Below are 15,529 nucleotides of genomic sequence, written 5' to 3' on the forward strand. Positions count from 1 at the left end.
CCCACTTCACTATTCCGCAGAAAACGGGTAACGTTTCTACCAGAAGGATTGGGCAGCGCTGCCCTGTAAAGACTTACCAAGCCCACTGCTCTCACTGGGTACAGCAGTAGGGCTCAATCTGTGAAAAGGGCTGAAAGCCTCTTGTCTGAGAGCTCCAGACCTCAGCCCTGGCTGCGGTGACCCCCTGCTCACTCTACTGACGACTCCCGAACAAGCCCGTAAACTCCTTTCTGTACTGCTTAACCCAGCAATTCAAAAATACTTCCAGCACCAGGCAGACAACAGAGCAAGAAGAGGAGAGCTACAACAGGGAACCATCAACTCTCGACTCCTTTTCCTTAGGTGGCTGCAAATTTAAAGCTCAACTCTCAAGCCAAGACCTGGAAGCTACAAGTACAATGGGCCCATCTTAAAAACCAGGCTCTTTCCGTGCCACAGCTCAACTCTACCACCTCTCCTTTGCCTCTCCATGGACACAGCCTGACCAAGCCCTGCAGAGCACGGGTTCTACAGAAAACGCATAAATATTTATTTCTTTGCAGCTGTCAAACATTTCCCAGTTGCTTTAAAACAGGGGATTAATTTAACAATTGACTAGTAATTTCAAATCATTAGCCAGCTCTAGATTTGGCTTCTCAGGTGAACTAGTGATTTATAATCAGTTAATTTGAACCCTGCCTCTGTGTGTCTGTCTGTTATATTTCAACAAAAGCCTCTTTAATCTGCTGTGATTTGAGTGGAAGTGGGGGAGGCACGTGGAGCTCACCCCGGCACGGACAACACCCCTACTGTACCTCGAAATTCACAGGCTAACTGGCCAGATAGCAGCTCAGGGGGAAAGCAGAAGGGGGAAGGGAGGGGGAATAGAAATTAGCACAAAGCACAAAGGTCACCAGGATTTTACTACTGGCAGTCCCTTCATTAGCATCCTTCTCAGGATATGCTTCACTGTTTCTGCTCCAAATTAACAATGAAAGCCATTCTGGGCTCCCGGCAGCCTGCTGCTTTGGTGACACACTGTGTGCTTAACAACATGCTTCATCACTGCTGCTAATAAATGCAGACTTCCTTACATGCTGTAATTATTCCTACAAATTATAAGCAGTCATGGCCCATTTCACAAATATCTTATAGGTCTTTCGCAGATTCTGGGGTTTGCCTTGTAAGAGTTTTAGTTAAAAAAAAAAAAAAAAAAAAAGGTAAACAAAATGAATGTTGGGCTAAAGACATCTCTACCAGGGCAGGAAGCATACCGGGGATTAAGAGTCCATTACGCGGAGGCTTGAAAAGAAAAGCCGCACTCCAAGAGGATCCAAAAAAGCATCCCTGGCAGTCTTCTGTATGGGCTATACAAAGTTAGGTACTATGACACTAAAAGGGTCTGACAGATAACATCTCTTCCTCCCCTTTTAATACGGTTATTCACAAAACAACAAAAAGTGCTTTTGAATATGCTCCTGTGCAAAGGAGGGGGGGGTGGGGGGGGTGAAAAAAACCCTGTGTGCTCTCCCCACACAGGCACAGCAATTCCTAAACCACTGTGCAAAAAAACTCTTGCAAGGAGAGGTGGATTTGTTTACACCGTATTTCATGTATTTCTCTTAAAGATCACAAGGATTTATTTGGTGGCTGTCAGGGTTGGAAGCACTACCCACACAGGGTTCAGGAATGGAAACTTATTTTTGTAGTGCTTTTCTTAACAATGTAAATTCAGGCTGGAAAAGAAAAATTAACACCTGGGCAAAGCTACAACGTGATGATTTCCTACCATTGTGCACATAAAAGGCTTTGTAAATCATTATTCTGAAAACAGCATCATCTGCTTTAAAATTTTTCCAATCTGAGAAAAATCAAAGCAGCTGGAGCAGATTTGTCTTGTTCAATAAACCTCCCAACCTCAGCTGTTTTAAGGTAAAAGAAAGCGAGGACTTTTCTAACCAATACACATTTTTATAACTCCCGTATAAATGAGATGCCCTTTATAGGTAGCAAAGCTAATTCTGCTTTTCCAGCCATACTCCTGGCCTCTCACGGATGACATCTCTGCAGTATGTACCACATGTCCTGCTAAGAAGGCGCGGGACCAGATGTTTCCTTTGACTCTGGACTCCCATAAAGCAACTTACTTGAATTAGTTTTATTTTGATCTTGGGAATTCTGTAATTCCTTTTTCTTTCTGTGGGGAAACTACCTCCTAAACATTAGATGTTTTCTCACGCATGATTAAGAAACTAGCTAATAACGCAACTGCTCCATTTCCCAGTATTGCTCTGCTATTAAACCATTTTTGTAAAAATAAAGTACTGCTTTTACAAATGCATCTAGAAGTGCTTCCTCTAAATACACGTTTCCTTAGCATTTACAATGATTCCACTTTATATTTTATGAAGTTAATCAGAACACAAGTTAGTAATTAACACAGTTTTAAAAAGTGACTAGTCTTGATATCTCATTAAAAGAAAAAATCTGTTCTTAAAATTTGATTGGTATTTGTTTCATTCTTTGCTGCATCCCGATTTATTTTTTAAAGACAAAAAGGTAAACATACTAAAATGCAGACAGTTTGTTCCAACTTAAGCTCTGGTCTTTGAAATTATCACCAAATCTGCAGTGTGATGGATGCCCCGTAAAGCAAAGTATTTCTAGCATTAAGTATATTAGCCAGAAGAGATGCCTTTTTTCTACCATGTGAGCATTTAAGTCAAGATTTCACAATAGATCTGCAGAGCTTCACTAAAGTATAGATCAAAACACTTCATTTGGAATTAAAGATGAAGCCAGAGGTTTATTAAAACAAGTTAAATGCACCTGGGGAAAAAAAAAAAGGGGGGGTCATTTGGATGTGCTGCACCAAACTTTTGGCTTTTGCAGCCTTATGCTGTATAAACTGTGGAGCAGGACTCAGAGGGTTTGGGAAAATATTGTTTTTATATGGCTGGTAAATGCCAATGATCTGTATCTTAAGTAGCACCCCTCAGTAGGAGGTCTCTTCCCATTTCTTTCTGTGGAGTTTCCCTCTATTATGCAGTGTTACCCAGGGAGGGGGGCTGTGCGAGAAGAAAAACAAACCAAGAATTTGCAAGCACAGTTCTAGCCTTCTATCAAGCAAAAAGTCAGCACACAGACTTCTGAACACAAGGAGGCTTGTAGGGTTATGAATAGGGGATTGAAATTTGATTATTTTTATTACAATCCAAACAACTGTCCTTTAAATGGAGAGCTTTCTATTAAAAAAAAAAATGCTTTCCAGAAGTTTGCTCATTTCATCATTTTAGAGCACAGACGGATTGTATCAGTAGAAAGAGAAATGAGGTTTAAGGGGGGGGGGGGGTGTTGTTACGTAAAATAAAGGAACACAGAAAATACACTGCTGTCTACGCTGCCTCATGCTGCCCTTCAAAACGATTAGTCCTTGGAATTCAGCAACTATATTCAAAATACAGGGTGATCCAAAGAGGATTCTTCCTTTTTCCCCACAAAGCAAGCAGCTTAGTGAATCTTAAAAAGCTTAACAAGAAGAGTCCATGAAAAAAGTTTCATGTACAGGAGCCAAGGTGCAAATCCACCCCCCCAGCCGGGGTGGGGGCCAGGCTGCCAGGTGTATGGAGCTGGATGGATGGAGCTGGAGAGCTCCTGGCCGGCAGAGCCATGTCCGCACAGGGCGCCAGGAGCCGCACACAAAGGGGACAAGAAGGTCCCGATTCGGGAAAGCACTGAAGTCTGGGCTTACTTCTATCCCTATTCAAAACTGCACACAGGCATGTGCTTAAGTCTCCCTGACTTAATTCAGACTTAAGGATGTTTTTACATCTGTGGGGTTGTGCTGGGAGGCTGCCGTTGGAGGTGGGAAAAACCGTTCTCCAGCCACCTTAACTGCAGCTTAGCGCAAATGCTCTGAAGAAATAAAAACAGTTTGGAGAAAGTGCTCCATTAGATCCATCATATCCAATCTTCAAGACAGCAGTGCTCAGTGTCAAGCCTCACCTAACCCCCCCTCCCCCAAAACACTGGCTTTAGAGAGGCAACTGTTGTGAAGTTTTAAAAAAATTATATAGCAACATTTCAGGTGGCTTTTGTGCATCAGCACCCTCCTGCACTGCCCCGTTTCGGTACAGGGCTCTGCCAATATCCTGGAGCACGAACCACACTATTCAACAAACAAAAAACCTCCAGAACAGCACATAAACAATCCAATGCAAGCCCTACCTGGAGTTTTGTCAGCTACACTGAAAATTAATAGTTAAGATCAGCTTATTTTGGTATTTGCTGCTTCTGACCTGATGAAAGCTTGCCTGCTTTTATTTAACTGTACTAACAGACACAATAACATAAACCCAACACTCGTCCATCCCCCAGCCATGGTGGCCTCCCAAGGTACCTCCCTGCTCCTAGGTGACTCTCAAAGGTGCTAAGGTTTTAATTGGTGGAAAAGTAGATGTTCTCCTGAAAAGCATGAGTACCGAGATTCAGTGAGAAAGAGAAAATTACTTTTCTCCCCAAACCAAGAGACAAGCATAAATAATTTTGTGTGGTTTCCCTACTCTAAACTATTCTGCTAGAGAGTCTCATTTCTGTTTCCGCCCCAAATTTGTGTTAAATAAAGTGGCTTAAGATTTTCAGCTAGTGCCCAGCTGCCAATCCTCCTTGGTTTCTTTCACAAAATTAGAAAAGTTAAAGGACGGGGGGCAGGGAAATCATTCATGGGAAACATAATAGCAATATGAAAAGAACTAAAGGAGAGGTCAGGCCCCTTATAGATCATTGAATAGAATCCAGAAGGCAACTCTTTTATATCTTTAAATAGATGTAGTACACCCCTCTTGGATGGGGCTTTTGTTGGTTGCCAAGCATTTTAAGTGTTGTAGTAAGAACACGTTATTAAAAGGGGATTTAATATTCAGAAACTCAAAACTCCCTAGTTTGGAGTTCCCTCATAATTCCCAGCATGAGAAATATATACAGCCTTAAGCAATTACATTTATAAAGCAGCCTTATTCTCAAAAGTGCAAGTGTTGAAAGCAGCATATTTTTACTACACCTAGTTTGCTGCACCTTAATGCAGAGGTATAAACTTTTATAGCAAAGAAACTGGAAATTAAAAAAAAAAAAAAAAGAACTTGCGTAAATTCAGTTCAGTCCCTTTTTAAAAACAAAAGCCTGGCCTCACCATCATTGTCATGGTATTAGGAGTAACTCCATAGTGAGGCAGCATTCCATTTTTCAAACGAGAATTTAAATGTCTTTGTTAGGTAGGGCACAGCTGTAAACAATGGCCAGAGCCAGGGATCAGGCACAGCTGAGCTGCAGCCTGGGCTCGCTTACAAACGAGGTCTCCAAACTCCTCAGCAGTTGGAGAGAGGGGGTAAAGATGATGTATACAAAAAAATACAAGAGAAGATATTCGCACTATTGAGGAACTCCAGCAGTCACTGCTAACAGAAACAAACACAGGATGTGAAAATGTATCACAGTCTCTTTTAGCAAAGGACTTGTATGATGTAGGCTCCCTGCCTGGTACAACCCAGAAAAAACTATGAAACTCAACGGGTACTGCATATTCAATAAGTGATGGAACACGTCAGTATGTCAAGCAAGTCCCCTTAAATTTAACACATGCACTCACAAGCTCCCTCGGTACAGAGTACTTGTGCTTACCTATGACTCGTGGTACCTGTGCTGACCGGGTCCCCAGTCCCAGGCACCAGAACACAGCCCACCTTCACCCTCATTAGCTGAATCTCCCTCTGCATAACCATCTTCTGACAATGTCACAGACCTAGATTTAATTCTTCTAATAAAGTCCTTTTGCAAATTACCTGCCTACGTGGATCCTCCTCCCTTTAAGCACACATTTGTTATTTCCATTAAAGAATATGAATTGGTAGCTTATAGGAATCCTTCTTACATCTGTCTCTCTTACAGACAGGGTGAACAAGCAAAAAACGCGTGCAAGGAGAAGACATGCACTATTACCAAAACTGGAAGAAAAATAAATGAAAAAAACCCTGAACAACATATCACATCTACTATAGCTCCATTCTTGTTTTCTTCTTACTATGCTGTTTGCTGTATTTGCCTCTCCCTTCCTGCACCTATGCAACATTACGGAGCGCTTCTCCCACGTCACAGCTCTGCAGGAAGGAAAACACATTTCCCTTCTGGAAACATCCACAACCTAGGGAAATTCAGATCCAGTTTTTCTTTGGCGACTCCAATGCACCAAGAAAGGATAACTGGGAAAGAAGTTCTGGTCTACCCCGGAGCTGAGAGCAAACAGGGTTTAGAAGCATCACATCAGCTGCTTGGCAGTTCACCCCTGCCTGGTGCAGGCTGCAGCAATTCCCAACCCACCACGCAGGCTCCTGTGCGTGTAAATGCACCAGCTGCCTGCTTTCCGTGCTTCCAGCCACCAAGATGATGCTCTGAGGTTATCTGAAGCAATTCAAACGCACACCCCTTGCATTAGCTACGCATCTCCCTAGCAAACCCTCAGCAAAGCCCAGCGAGGAGCCATCCATGAGAAGCCACCCCGACCCCCGAGGCCTCTGCAGTGGCAGGAGCAGCAGCGTGGCCACGAAGCCACGTGCCTGCGAGCCCATAACCCCCTCCCCATTCCTTGAACTCTGCTTCTCTGACTGTCAGCAGCATTTGATTGAGTTGCAACCCCCGGTGCTGCGGCGGCCGCGCCAGGATGCAGCAGGCGCGCTGGAGCCGCCGCGCCGACCTCTCGCTGTGAGCTTGCTGTAGATCTGCGAGTTCACTTCCTTGTCGCGCATGTAACATCTGATCTCCTCCGCGGCCTCTCGGATGACGGTAACGGCAAGCACAAATCCCTAAAAAGGGGCATGGAAAGGGGGGGAACAGAATGGATGAAAAGGTCAGGAAAAAATCACATCTGCCTCTAATAAGAACAATATTTATCAGTACCAACGCCAACAGTCTGCATTTCCTTACTCTGTCTTCTCTCGCTAAATCATTAGGGTGATGGTAGTCACCGCTGTGCACAACGCCCAACAGCAAATCGGCCACAGACTTGTTGCTTACAAAAATATGGTTGTTCCTCAGCTCTAATGTGATGCTCTGCCAGTACCTCCCCAAGCAAATCTTTGCAAAGTTTATCCACAGAGTGTAAACAACTTATTTCACCTCACTTCACAGGTGAGTAACCAAGACGGAGAGGGGTTACTCAAAGTCCAGTGTAAGACAGCACCCCTCAAATCTCAGTATTCCCTTCATCACTGAGCTATAAAAGTCAGCTCACCTAATCTGGGAGATTTCTTCATATAGAAATCTATATATAAATTTACATAATCCTTTTTTAAATATATAGATATATAATATGTGTGTACTGATGTGCACTTATACACACATTCAGCCTACACAAATGAGCATTCTAAATATATTTAATGTGAACTACTCATAGTATAATTACACATTTGCCTAATTAGGGTTTCAGTCCTGCTTTTCCGTGGGTATGAGCACTCATTTAACTTCCTCCTGTCATGAGGAAAATGCCTATATCACATCCTTCACTATACAAAAAAAAATAAATGCAAAACAATTCTTTACAGGGCTAGTATCACTAAGTCAATTTTTTTTACTAGGCACTATTCAGCTCAGACTCACTGAACAGTTAAAACACTCCTCATCCATTACAGAAGAAAAAAGAACTTTTTAAACCCTGCATTCTTGAAAATTTCAAGCATGTACTGATTCATCTCTGTCAATAAGAAATTTTTTTTATTTTAGAAGGGGGGCAGGGTGATGTTAGAAACTAAGGGTTACATGAAAAGCACATTAAAATATCTGTAAATGCCCAAACAGGAGATTTTGCCAGTGGTTTGCAAGTTCCAACTTTAAGTAGCTTCATCTTTAGAAAGAACGGCTATGCACACACCTCCAAAAATTGTGTGCATGAGTCGTTAAGCTGGGCACAAAGAACTTGGGAACCTGAACTCCACAACCACCTCAGGAAAGCCTTGCTCTGGAGCATTGCTAACACTACCCAACACCACATATACATACCACAATAACAATTCACATCCCCACATTTTTTAAAAACAAAGAAAAATGATGAAGATTGAACTAAGAGCTACTAAGAGTGAAGGACAGCAGGTTCTTTAATTATTAAATGCTGAGGTACACTTCATCTGCCAACTCTCACAATCCTATAATAAAACTGAACAGTCCCTAATTCTAGTACATACATATGCGTCTAAATGTATGATCTAGATTAATTAATATCAGTCTTGAAATGCTATTTAGTATGTTTCTGCAGTATTTAAACATGCAGACACCTGAAGAGACCCAAGGACGGGCAATTACTTTTTTTAAAACCTGCCTGTATTCAATCCTGTACTTACTACCATTGAAAGTAAAAAGCCATTAATACAAAATTTTCAGAGAAGCATTTCATCCCACAGCGTTCAGGACCACAACCATCTGTTTTGCACTACTGTGGATGACCTCTTTCCCATAACCAACAAATCAAGAAAAGAATGAACATTTCTCTTCTATTTACAAGTGGCATTTGTGCGTTTAGCTAGAAATTCCTGTCCCCTTTCCAAAACAAAATAAAAAAGCATCAGTTATTTTCAACTTATGTTTCAGCTGTTTGAAGAGTCTTCAGATAATCACCCCAAAATATTCCCACATGTGCCGACTCACTGTGTCATCTCACATGTCATTCCATCCCCAACACTCGTATTAGCAGCCAGTAATGAACAAAGACCTTTCTTATCCTTCTTTCTGGCAGCTCATATGCCAAATTCTAATTGCTCACCTGGCACAGACAAGTCACAACTGCCTATACAAAATGCAGAGAGGGAGATCCTCTGGGTGCTTTTTCTATAGGACAGGACCTTATGAAACCAGCATTAGATTCATACAGCACACGCAATGCAACACACACTCGAGAGAGAATTCAGTGCGGTCCAGGCTTTAATACAAACAGAATTTTAGCAGCAATGTCCCACAGCTGCCCCCTTCACTTCTTTCTGGCTTTTACCAGGGATTTCACTGTACTGAAAGGCTAAAAGGCAAGAAAAATGTCCTTTGCCCCTCTTCAGCTCCCTCAATAGAGCCACGCATTTTTACCACCACCATTTCTCAAATCAGTGCACAAGCAGAGTCTTAGAAAGAGCCCTGTGCATTTAAAATCAATTTTCAGCTGGGTTTCCATCATTTCTTTGGAGTAAAAAGGATGTCTATCCTTGGGAGAGTTTTAAAACTCATGTAGATGAGTAAAACCAACCTAAGTTTAAAGACAGCCCTGCTTTAAGCAGACAGTTGGACCAGACGTCCCTCTGAACCAAAATTATTCTACAATTCTATGAGCTGAAGTGCAGCAGAGAAGTTATTCACACAGAAAGAGAAATAACAGTTTTACTTGCACAAAAGAAAAAATATATAGGTACCTACATTTAAGCATTTAAGCAGTTGTAACTGGCTCATGCAGTGCATTTTACAGATTTTAGAAGCCCATTCTATGCAACTATTCCCCTTTCTGTCCTTTGACAGCACTGGAGTTCCTGCTGCAAAACTGATTATTATCGATTTCCTTTGGTCTCAGGTGAAACACACAGCTATCAAAAGAAAAAGGCAAATAGCTTACAAGAAGGAAGGAGTGCCCGCACCTTGAGCGAATGTGAATATGTCTCTCTATACATATTTTTGCGTAGGAAGTTTGCGGAGGGGGGGTCCTCAGGGGTTTTTTTTGGTTGTTTGTTTTGTTTTTGGTTTTTTACAATGTAGTTAAGAGTATGAAGCAGCCTGCTGACCTATCCCAAGGCCACAGGTCAAACTGTTTGGCAGGGGAGCATAATTTGCTGTCATTGTGCATATGGCTGCTCATTAAGGTCACTTTTGAAAGGTGCCCTTCGGTCCTCTGCTGCAGATGCCAGGCTGGTCCAGGCTCCCTCGAGCACGGATCACGGCGGGAGGGCGCAGTGCCCCACGCAGACCCTCCACGAGCACAGCCTAGGTTCAGAGGCAGCTGTGAACCACACACACATTGCCAGGGAAATATATTTGCGCCAGCCTCCATTTGTTTTCTGCTGTTATTCATGGAGCCCTGCTGCCCTCGCAGCCCCTGTGGCCAGCAGCAACAGCTCTGCGCCTGTTAGCATCCCGCAGATGAACAAGTTGGGGGCAGAGTCCTCTCACATCCCTGTCAAACCTCTACAAAATAAAGCTCAAGGCCAGAACAGACACATCTACGCTGCACCATGTACAGCGCGGTCCTGAAGGAAGCTAACGGAATTATTTAAGGTGCAAACCTATACCCTGCAGAAAAGGCAGCACGAGAATTTTTGTCAAACACTGAGACTTTCTTGAATAAATAAACCTTAAATGACCTACCAGAGGAACCCAGTATGTGTAAAGTGCTCCAAGCCTCATTTCAACGACAAATTGAGAGCAGGCCAAAAGCAAGAAATAAAGGTTGAAGAAGTATTTGAACTGGTTAAACAACACCTAAAAAAAAAAAAGAGAAAAAAAACCAGAGGGAGGAGATTAGCAGAATTCATAAGTTATGCATATTGACGTAAGCACCAGAAACATTTTTGCATGCTCCTCTAGTGTTTAGATGCCAACTTAGGTCAGTCTTAAAGTAGTCCTGGGCACTCAGGACAGACCCGTGCCTGTTTGCAGCTGCCCTAAGGCAGAGGCGCACCAAACACAACCCAAACATTAATTACTTCCTCCAGCTCCAGCTTCTGCACCCACTGAAATTGGGGAAAGCGTTGGGGCGGGGTGATGAAAAACAACTTTCTTCACACTTACCCCAGGGAGAAATGTAAAGAAGTTGTATTTCTGGTTGTTGATCACATTGCGAGGGTATCTCTGGTCTCTCTTCTCTGGATGGCCAAGCCAAACCGTACGAGGCCTCGGGTCTCTCCTCCCACAGCATCTTAAGCACTCACAACACCTATAGTAGAAACATTAATTAATTGAGTTAATTTTTAATCACATTTCTCTGACTCGCACACGTGTACCCCAAACCTTCTCCACCTGCCAGGCAGAAGAGCTGAGCATCACTTCTTCACCTGTCACTCATCACCTCTCACCTGGCCCTTACCCACTGTACTACCAGCACATTAACACCCAGAGCCTGCCTTTCCAACACAGACACCCCGCCTGCTACAGCGAGCAAAACCCTCCTAACGGTGTCGGAGCTGTTGGTAAAACATTGGACAAGCACACGTTCAGAGCTGGGCAGGACTGCGGCGACGCCAGAAACGTGCCTGCAGCAACACAGGCTGGGGTGGCACCTCCTTTGGATTTCAAGGAGCTGATGCGTAGAGAAGCACAGACCAAGCCCATCACTGCACCGAGTCAGTGCCAGCTGCCGGGAGAACTTCTGCCTCCTGCGAACAGAAGGGCTTTGGGAAGCAAGGAGGCGTGGGGTAGCAGTGCAAAGGTCCCTTCGCACCCAGCCTGGGTTGCAGGTTTTATGCCAGAAAGCTCCCAAGAAAAAAGCAGTAACAGGTGCTTTCTACTGGTTCTTGTTTCCTTGCTGGTGTATGGAACTCCAGGCTTTCCCATTTACAAACTGAACTTAAACCAGGAATGAATATACATAGAGTGATCTCCTATGTCCTAAAGGAAAGAGATGGAGAGAGATTCTCTCCTTCTTCCCTGCAACCCCTACTTCATAGAAATGCATACCTTTCTAACAGAAGGGTTCACTATTTGCATATTTGAATTTTTTTCACTTCAAAAGGGTCTTACCAAGGAATAATAATCTATAATCCTCTAAAAACGAAACCATAAGAGAAATCTGAAAATAGATACTAAGTGATTACTGATTTTACTTTTACACAGCATTACAGTCATTAGCTCTGTTTATGATAATGGCAAATTGTACGTTATCCACTAATGAATAACACACATTCTCATTGACTGAGGGCACGCACCGCAGATCCAGCTACCTTGTCTCAATTAATTCAGCTGTAGTAATTCATATTTTCAGCTCCCAAGGTGGGAGTCCTGCCGCGGGGCCATGCGTGCCGGCCAGTGCCCGGACCCGGTGCCACAAACCCAGGCTGCCAGCGAAACCGCTGCAGGAATTCAAGCTCATCCTGGTTTTAGACTAGTCCGATGTAACTCCCCTCTAACTTTTTTCCCTGCATTTTTGTCTACTTTGTCAGCAGCATCTCTGTTGTTACTCTATTAAATATTGTCACGATTCCATTATAAGAAGTAATTGCTGAGCTGGACACCTTGTAATGCCAGTTTTCCAAAAATTGTTCATAAATAAATAAAATATGAGTGCATTGGTATGCTGGTTTTTTTACTTTTTCAACTTGGGCTTACATTAAATCCATTTATTTAACATCATTCCTGGCCTCTGCTAGAAGTTACATGGGAATTCAGGAAAACCACACCACATTCACTCGAACCGACAGGGTTACCAAAGCGGTCCCTCTTCTCCCTGGGAGGGCACAGGTGATGCTGATGCTGAAGCTGCTGAGCTAGCCCCTCCAGCCCCCAGCGTGTGTCACCTCTCTCGCACCATAGGGCCCCCACCTCTCCCCACTGCTGTCGGGGACCTCAGGACTCACCACAGTCAATAATAAATCCCAGCCACGGCAACGCGGTGCCCATATTTGAAATTACCCAAGGCAAAACCTCCCCCAGCACACAGCTGGGTGTCACACATCACCAAACGGTATGCCCTGTTTTGGAAACCACCATGTGGCCTACAAACTTCAGGGTAGACGGTGCTTTGCTCAACCAGAAGACGGCGGAGGGAGGTGACAGGGAATGTTTATTCTCTGGAAAAACACGGAGGATGAAGGTGCAGCGCGTTCAGCAACGGTTCGGCCAGGGGACCCCAGCTTGAGGCGCCTCACAGGGCCACCAGCCTGCTGCTGCGGCCACCAAATCCGCTGCGCTCACACAAATTTTAGCAAATAAAAACTGGGCACTGGTCGGTGCAACGAGTCCTCACTTGAGGCGATGAATCCGAGGGTTGGTTACTTCGTGGGAGATGCAAGGACTTATCAGCAGTCCCTCCTGTCCTTGGAAAAGCCCCACTGCTCAGAACTGCAGTGCTGTCCCCTCCCAAGCCCCAGAAGGGTTATTTTTCTGTTGTCACTGCTTCTTGCTGAAAGCCAGTCCCCCTCGTTCCCTTACAAACAGACCTACTGAATGTCACTGACATTCGGGAAAGCCAGCGTCAGCCGGATTGATAACCAACAGCCTTGGAGCTCTTACAAACATCCTTCCAGCAACCGCTGCGAAGATCTGTTCTTGAATCACGGCATTCTCCCACAAAAGTTCAGTTAAATACACACCTAACCGATGGAAAGAGCTGTTTAAGGAAGCACACAAAGCTCCTGAATTCGCAGTCTTGCCCGAAGACACACGCATCACGACGAACGGGATTTACAACTCACCACACGGGAGGTGGTTTCCTACAAAGATACCATTTTTATGTTCTGTGCCCTGCTGGGTGCAAGGGAACAGAAAGCAGCGTTATCAGTTATGTCAGTTCCTTTGGTACAGAACAGGAATAAAAATCAACTTTGCTTCCAGAAGTATTGAAAAGGTGTTGCCATGTGATTCAGTGCTCCACAAGCAGATGTAGGCATTAACTTCACAAGGCTGACTTGCAAGATAATTTCTCACAGGCTCTTAAAACTAGATAAAAGGATTTTTGCATAATCAAATTACTCTGACGTTACTATATTTCATGAAGAGTGACAGACGAGCCCTGAAAAGGTGGATTTTCTCCAGCCTGCACTCGAAAACACCCTAAGCCGTAAGTGTACAGATGCTACTCGAAAACAGGAGAGAAGATTTTCTCACCCAAAGCAGCTCTGAGACAGAAATACTGACAAGCCAGCAGAGCACTACACAGCACCCACACGTCGGTACCGAAGGAACATGAAACCACAAGTTTTGTCTGGTGCCAGATAGTCTCTTATCAGCTCCAGGTATCAAACCCTCCATTGGAAAAGCAGAGTCCTTGCAAGGTCCCCCGGTTCCGATAGCTGTCCTACTGCCTTCACCTACACACAGTTACCCCTGACTGCGTAGGGGGCAGCTTCATCAAAGCCTCTGCAAGTTGTCAGCTCTGACTTGTACACTGTTCATTTGCTGAAGAGGAGAAAATTAGGAGAATGCGAGAAAATCTGACAGAAATAAACAATGTGGGTAATGGGAACAGTTTAAAAACCTGATAGCAATGAACGCCTCAGTCAAATTACTGGAATAAAATAATTGGAGAGGCCTGACTGTTCAAGTATCTACAAGAGGCATCTGACTTCCTACAGCCTTGCAGCAGTGCTACCACCATCTCTGCTCATCGTCACACAGGGACATTGCCTGTTCTTCTGCTTTTGTAACATTTCCAAGGCAAAGGACTTCCATCTTTGACTGGTCCCTAGGCAGTACCATAAACTCATAATTAAAGTACCCTAAATGTAACCCACTTCAAAAAGTTACACTTGCCCCTGAAACTATGAATTTTTGTCAAATCTACACACTTTCTTTTTTCTTAAGAAAAACTAACTAGTAGATCTTCCTTCCCCTCATGGTTGTGTATAACACATCTAAAAGGCAGTCACTAACATGAGATAAGCAGTAAAGTTGGTGTTAAACACTCAAATTCCTAAATTCTACTTCAGAAGTATATTTTATTAGCTTGATACCTTTTAATTGCAGTTTTCTTTTGTGTTTGCAGATGAAGACCCAAGACAAATAATCACTTGTATCCCAAATATATTTTAATGGGAAATAGTGCAAATGGTAGTGTTTGGCTCACAACAGAAAACAGCTATGTTCTGGGGGTGGGGGAAAGGAAAAAGAAGTGCTTTTCCTTCTTTCATGATGGAGAAAACCACACAAGATTAGCCTTGATTCCATGTTTTAATGACTGCGAATTCAGAATGGCCTCTTTGATAAGGCTCCAAATAAAAGGCTGTGCCCAAGGGAGAAAACCTGGCGTGCACACCCCCCATTTTCATCCCAGCGTGCTTCCCAGTTACAGAGGGTCAGTTGGTCCTTGTAATCAGACATCTGAAACCAGTTACCTTTGTTTATTTTTTAGGTTGGGCCTCTTCTAGGGATTGTAGTCAACAGCAAAAACAGCTACACACCTGTATCACAATATTTACAATAGGACATTGCTTAAAGAGGGTACTACCATAATTTAATAGGGTTTTTATTTTTGCTGGGAATTTTTTTTTTACAAAGTGAAATTCACTGATATGCTCCAAAGAACTTTCCAAATATCTGGGCAGATCTTCAAACCGATACCTAAATCTCCAAAGCAGACTTCCAGATATTTTAATAAGTTCAATGACTTACCAGCATTTTTTCCTTCATGAATATATCAGAAAATGGCAAATGAATGCCACAAACTAACCGGAACATTTTACCTTAAGAACAGTGTGCTCTGCCCAGTGGTTTACATATAATTATATTGCTTTTAGTCTTTCCTTTTCCAAATTGCTATGAATTCACTAGCCTGTGAATGCTAACAGCTAGCGCTGCAGAATTGCTTACACTTGCGTGGTTCTTA

The 15,529-nt window shown here is 43.4% G+C and overlaps 1 protein-coding gene across 2 annotated transcripts in view; it reads right to left on the bottom strand.

Annotated features, from left to right (window-relative positions):
* ATP9A (ATPase phospholipid transporting 9A (putative)) overlaps window positions 1–15,529 on the bottom strand; it is a 73,987-nt gene that overhangs the window by 41,901 nt on the left and 16,557 nt on the right. Inside the window, exons 2-4 of one of the 2 annotated variants that reach the window (XM_080404229.1) lie at window positions 10,783–10,927; window positions 10,360–10,473; window positions 6,725–6,833 (exon numbers count right to left, since the gene is read on the bottom strand). In XM_080404229.1, the coding sequence (XP_080260355.1) occupies window positions 6,725–6,833; window positions 10,360–10,473; window positions 10,783–10,927 (368 nt within the window). Of the gene's footprint in view, window positions 1–6,664; window positions 6,834–10,359; window positions 10,474–10,782; window positions 10,928–15,529 lie in introns of both variants that reach the window. The other variant, XM_080404228.1, reaches the window with a different exon arrangement.

Source organism: Falco punctatus (genome assembly GCF_963210335.1).
Source record: "Falco punctatus genome assembly, chromosome: 10".
Lineage (NCBI taxonomy): Eukaryota > Metazoa > Chordata > Aves > Falconiformes > Falconidae > Falco > Falco punctatus.